The sequence below is a fragment of the Berghia stephanieae genome, chromosome 7 (assembly GCF_034508935.2).
Source record: "Berghia stephanieae isolate SIO BIC M18660-M18661 chromosome 7, UCSD_Bste_1.3, whole genome shotgun sequence".
Classification (NCBI taxonomy): domain Eukaryota; kingdom Metazoa; phylum Mollusca; class Gastropoda; order Nudibranchia; family Aeolidiidae; genus Berghia; species Berghia stephanieae.
This window is the reverse complement of record NC_088366.1, coordinates 54,639,380-54,646,077: the sequence shown is the minus strand read 5'-3', so window position 1 is coordinate 54,646,077 and position 6,698 is coordinate 54,639,380. Positions and strand designations below refer to the sequence as shown.

At 36.9% G+C, this 6,698-nt stretch overlaps 1 protein-coding gene across 1 annotated transcript in view; it reads left to right on the top strand.

The window, feature by feature from the left end:
- Positions 1-3,794, top strand: part of LOC144977509 (cleavage and polyadenylation specificity factor subunit 5-like) — an 82,483-nt gene extending 78,689 nt beyond the window's left edge. The window contains exons 7-8 of the mRNA XM_078922808.1: positions 1,744-1,796; positions 2,094-3,794. Coding sequence (XP_078778934.1) covers positions 1,744-1,765 — 22 coding nt within the window. The 3' untranslated portion in view covers positions 1,766-1,796; positions 2,094-3,794. The remainder of the gene's footprint in view (positions 1-1,743; positions 1,797-2,093) is intronic.
- Positions 3,795-6,698: the final 2,904 nt, after the last annotated feature.

Here is a 6,698-nt window from a genome sequence, read left to right as displayed (position 1 = left end):
CAAGTCGAGTGTCAGGCCACTAGACCAACCAGCTTATAATCTGGGTCATGACATGAGGTCACCATGTAACCCTAGGGAGGGAGGGGGTTGTGTTTTGTTTTGTTTTGTTTTTGTTTTATTTGGAATTTTTTTTTTTAAAGTCCTCATTGTCTTTGATTCAACAAAGGGTCTGATGTGACCCATCATTAGCGTTCTGGCCAGTTCTACCCCCCGAGGTCTGTCGGACTCTTGACAAAAAGCAATGTTTTTCTTTATGTTAAAAGTTCAAAGTAAAGGCGGTTTTTATTTGATAGGAAATTAATTGCCAATAATATAACTCGTACATTAACAAAGAATTTCCTATTAACAATAAATCAAAAACAAGTAGAATCAATACTAAATTGCTGGCAACAAAAAACAACAAAAATTAAAATTAAGAAATTAAATAAATAATTTAATAAAATAAAATAAAAGTTAAAATAGGTATAAATAGATATTGATAAATGAATGAATAAATAAATTAATTAATATTTTAAAAGAATTATCAGGTCAAATATTAGCAAGTTAACGATTACGTTTCCCAACCTATGACGATCGACGAATGAAGAGGAACAAAACGATGATCTGTTTATAAGTGTTAAAAATCCCCAACTGTTTATAAGTCTAACCCCCCCCCCCCCCCCCCCCCCAAATCTGATTATAAGTCTAAAACTTCACACGTCACAAAAAGTCTTGGGTTTGAGATTTTTCCCCCCGATACATTAGGGGTCATCTAAATTGACCGAAATTTGATTTTTTGACCAAAATTGACCACCAAAAATAAGTGTTTTGTCAGACAAAGGCACATGTCTTCGAGCAGCTGTCTGTCTGTGGTGGAATAGGAGGAAGGGAGGAGGAGGAGGAGGGTGGGGAGGGGGGGGGGGGGGGAAGGAGAGGTCAGCTGTTGGAGATGACAGTGACCTACTCTGACCACTTCACTGCTGCTCATCGTCACGGAAACTACTTGGGGAAGCAGATGATGGTGGTGGTGATGATGATGATGATGATGATGATGATGATGATGATGATGATGATGATGATGATGATGATGATTGCCGATGGATGGTGCCGATGACACGAACCTGTCAAGTTTTCGGGGTAGAGGAGGGAGAGGAAGATGATGATGAGGTTGATGATGATGCTAATAATGAGGAGTAGGAGTATGGGGATGATGATGATGATGATGATGACGATGGGGAGGTGGTGGAAATGATGAAAAAAATCTGGAATAATCGATTATTACACTAAAAACCTCAAAAACAATTGTTGCTTTAGCTCGTCAAAATATTACAGCCAAAAAATTAAATATGATCCGTGTTGCCAGGAAACTGGTGTAAAATATAATAAAAACAAATAAATAAATAACGATACCATTATGGTTGCATCTAACATGGAACTCGTAATACTATGGTAACAAAAATGTAACAAAACAAAAAATACAAGGTGGAAACAAGGGGGGGGTCTTCTGATCTTCCATAGTGGGAAGGAGGTCGGTCACTTGCTGTGTTTTCTATCCCTCATACTACCCGTTTTCCTCTTCCATGTTGCTCTCTATCTTTGCTCTGCATTGAAATTGCTCGATTTTTTTACCTTGGTCGTGGCGGAAATCCTTAACTGGGAGACAGTCAAATGTATGATACATTTCTTTTTTTTTTAGAGATGATAAGACTTAATTGTTATTAATAATTGTTTAATATTTTCCCCCCCTTTTGTTTTCCATTTCAGGTTCAACTTCAATTACAAGTAAACAGAGTAATACGGCCCTCTGCCACCTCGTGGTAAGTACTGGTTTTGTTTGTTTTTTACACGTCATCCATACTACTACTACTACTACTACTACTACTACTACTACTACTGCTGCTACTACTACTACTACTACTACTACTACTACTACTACTACTATACTACTACTTACTACTACTATACTACTACTACTACTACTACTACTACTACTACTTTGCTACTTTGGGGGAAAATATATTTTCATCCCCCCCCCCCCCCCCCCCTTTCATATTGCGCTATACAAAAGCTCAGGCTCAAGTAGTTTTATATAATATTTTTTTCCTTTTCCTCAGATGATGATGACGAGCTCACGCGAGATGGGAAAGATAGACCGGTGCTCTTGTTTGTAAATAAGGCATTAATCAATCAATCAATTTACATTCTTATTTCATATTTCATCATCATCATCATCATCATCGTCGTCGTCGTCGTCGTCATCGCGGAGTACACACTACTGACCCAATTTCATGTGTAAATTTCAGCCACTTTGTAACATTTCATCTCGTTCGTTCTTTAAAAACAAAAAAACAAACAAACAAACAAACAAAAAAAAAAACCAACAATTTTCCATGTTTTTAATTTTTGGTTAGTTTCGCTATTGTCTAAATTCTTGATTAATATATCGGTGTTTTTTTGTTGTTTTTTTTGTTTTTGATTGATTGAGATGTTGGTAAAATAAATTTTACGAAAGATTTTTTTTAGAAAATCCCCAGTTTAATTTTTTAAAAAAACATTTTGATATTTGAAATGACCTAATTTCATTCTCTCTCAGTTCTATTATTGTGTTCACGTCAAATTTATGTGACCTATAAATAGCTTTTGTCGGGATTATTTTTGGATTTAGTAAGAAGTCGAATATTGAATTTGAAGTGGAAAAAAAAAATATGAAAATATGAAAGCTGGATTGAAATTGACCTGTCTGTGTGTTTGGACAGATTGAATGGAATTTCTTAAACTGGGAAAACAATCACATTTCTTTTTATATTTTTTAAAATTAGTTTTAATGAACGTACCGGTAGCTCAATTGGTAAAGCACTCGCTTCACAAGCAAAAGAGGACCTGAGATCGATCCCGAGTGCAGTCCCCTCCCCCAACCCCTCCTCTGTCCACCCAGCAGTGAGTGGGTAACCGGGCCTGTTAGATCTGACTGAAAGTACTATGGGATAGATATACTAACGTCCTATCTCAAGGATAGCAAGCAATTGGAAACCGGGATAAACTCCGGCCCCATGTGGGCCTTATGTATCTGTAGGACTAGTCTCTCTCTCTCTCTCTCTCTCTCTCTCTCTCTCTCTCTCTCTCTCTCTCTCTCTCTCTCTCTACTCTACTTCTATCTTATTCGGATTAATCCGCGTGTGCCCACCACACCTTGTTTTGGAAAATAGCTGATTTCTGCTTCTCGGCCTAAGCCAAAGGTCATTGGGCGATACGCTCGATTGGTGCTCTCAATGGTTTTATGGACCCAATGGCTCTGAAGGACTACTTAAAAAAAACAACAACAACAACTACAACAACAAGAAAAAAAAAACACGAATAAATAAATTTTCAAAAAATATTCGATACAATTCAATTTTCAACTACTACAACAACAACAACAACAACAACAACAACAACAACAACAAAAACAAAACAAATAATTTTATTTGTTTAAAAAATTCGATACAATTCAATTTTTTCAACTTTCTAGCACAACCCGATGTATTATTACCCGATAGAGTCAATGGGTCACAAATATTGACACATTTGGATGTAATTAATGATTGGTGGTTTGATATCTTTTATCAGTTTGTTTGTTGTTTTGTTTTTAGGGTTGTTTTTCATTTTATTTTTTAGTACGTTGGTTTGACTGGGGTTGGATGGAATAGAAGTTTTTTTTTTATTTCATTAGCAATTTTTAAAAAAAACTTAAAAATGTTTTTTAAAATGTTTAAAAACTTTTTCATTTTAGTAAATAACGTTAGCGTTCACAATAAAGTATTGGATTTCTTAAATTATGGACTGAGTACATTTTCGTTTTTTATTTGTTCTGTTAATTTGTTCATGAGACTTTTTGTTTGTTTTTGTTTGGGATATTGTTCTTAAGTTGACATGGCAAATGTGTGTGTCTCTCTCTCTCTCTCTCTCTCTCTCTCTCTCTCTCTCTCTCTCTCTTTCTGTCCGCCTGTCTTTCTCTTTCTCTCTGTGTGTCTCTTTCCATCTGTCTGTCTCTCTCTCTCTCTCTCTCTCTCTCTCTCTCTCACTCTCTCTCTCTCTCGTTACTCTTTCTCCCCCCCCCCTCTCTCTCTATGTGTGTGTGTGTGTGTGTCTGTCTGTCTGTCTCTTTCTCTCTGTGTGTCTCTTTCTGTCTCTCTCTCTTTCTCTCTCTCTCTCTCTCTCTCTCTCTCTCTCTCTCTGCCCGTCTCTCTCTCTTTCTCTCTGTGTGTCTCTCTCTTTCTCTCTGTGTATCTCTCTCTCTCTCTCTCTCTCTCTCTCTCTCTCTCTCTCTCTCTCTCTCTCTCTCTCTCTCTCTTATATTTTTTCTTACCAAGGAAGACAGCAGAACAGGAATCTTCTTCAGATAATATTATTATCACCAGAAATGAAGCAAAAGCAAAGGTCCATTGAACAGCTTAATCCATGCATCAAACCAAGTGACAATCAAGGAACCGTGCGTCATGTCACGTCACCTCACGTCAAATCACGTCAAATCACGTCACCTCACGGCATGCCTTCCTTCCTGCCTTTGCTTTGTCGTCATGAAAATACACGATTTTTACGCTCAAGATTGATGATGTCATTGAATTTTGAAAAGGAAGATTCTAAAAATAGTAATTATTTGACACGTGATAGCTCATTAAGTGCGGTATTACTCACTCAGAGGATGAGCAGTGTTAGCGAAAGTGTTTTTTTTTCTTTTTTTCTTTTTTGATGCAAAGAAGAAAAGAAAAAAGGGGAGGGGGATGGTGATTTTACTCTCGCCCCCCCCCCCCCACCCCTTCCCTTTTTCTCTCTCTCTCTCTCTCTCTCTCTCTCTCTCTCCCTCTCTCTCTCTCTCCCTCCCTCTCTCTCTCTCCCTCCCTCTCTCTCTCCCTCTCTCTCTCTCCCTCTCTCTCTCTCTCCCTCCCTCTCTCCCTCCCTCCCTCTCTCTCTCTCTCTCTCTCTCTCTCTCTCTCTCTCTCTCTCTTTATGTGACATCCAATTTTGTGGGGTGACTATTATAAAATGAGGCAATAATAATATGGCACGTGACACTTCGTGACTCGTCATAAAAGACAGTTGCAGTATCTCATAAAACCTATTGTCTCAAGTCTGTGTGCCTGTGAAATCTGAACCCACTGTGGTTTTCCCTAATGATAATATAATTATGCATTTAAAATGTTATAGATAGGATGCGCCTGATGTTATACTTTAATTAGTTTTCTTTATTCTTCTTCTTGTTTCGCCCTTGGTGTGGATGCACTGTCTTGGATTCGCAAAACGACCTTAATTGTGTCCGACTCAGTTTGCTATAAGTTATAAGACATCTTGACAGAATGTCCTTTAGAAAATGCATTTTGTACACACAATTTCGTAATTTAAGCCATTAAATGCATTAAATCATATTTTGACCATTCCATCTCTTGAACTGAACTGAAACCAACGAATACATATATATATATATATATATATATATATATATATATATATATATATATATATATATATATATATATATATATATATATACCTGGGTGGGGTTCCTGACCTCCCATAGCGGGCAGGGAGGTACTTACTGCGTCTTCTATCCCCTATATCTGTTTTCCAACTTGCTTTCTGTCTTTGTCTTGGAATGAGATTACTTGGTTTTGTCCTGGTCCTGACCAGATTCCCTGGCTGAGAGGGAAACAGTCACATGTATAGTTAGTTTTGGGAGATGATATTTTTTTCATTGTAAATCATCTCTCAGTTATGCACTTTATTATGCTTTCTTTATATTATATATGATTTGTAAAACATTTGAGTGTGTTCCTCTTAGCAGGGACCTGTGCTTGTGTCTGGATGAGACTTTTAATGATCTCAAACTAAGTACTTTGATAGAGTGCTTTTGGAATCTACACCTGTTTCTTATTTGAACCAATTCCCCTTTGTCTTCCCTTCTCTTGGATGCTTTATTGTAATTCTATAACTTTTTACTATCCCATTTTCTTCGTTTTTACCGGCGCTGATATGACCTTAATGTGTTGCAAGCGCCGTAAAACCCTTAAAAGCATAAAAACTTATTCATAAAGAGAAAAACAATTACAAAACAAAACAGATTTATTGTCCTGTCCACACAAATCTTGTTTTCACTGGCCTGGCAGCTCTTAAAAAAACTAAACAAACAACAAAAACCCCAACAAACAAACATACAAAAATCGGGCAAGAAAAAAAAAGAAATAACCAAAAAAAAAAAAAAAAAAATCAAAACAAAGCAAAAAAAAAAAAATCAAAACAAAGCAAAAAAAATAAAACCCCAAAAAGACAAACAATCAAAACAAAGCAAAACAAAAAAAAACAAAAAAACAAAACAAAGCAAAAAAAAACAACAAACAAAAAACAAACACAACCCCAAAACAAACAAACCCAATCATCCAAACTATCATCAGTGCTTTGTTGTCCTTTGTTCCCTTTCACTCTCACTCTTGAAGTTGATGAAGATGTGACGAGTTTCAATTCTCTACAACGACGATGCCGCCAATAGAGTATTATGTTATGAATCAGAGGGATGGATGGCCAAGAGCTTTAGAAGCACCATCGCGTGACACTGGTCACGTGGCATAGAGATGCATATCACACACACACCAGAGTGCTCGTGTTTAGAGACGTAGCTTCCGTGCTCTTGGAAGGGGGGGGGGAGAAAAGAAATCGTTTTTAAATAAAAATTTAGGCCAGAATATTCG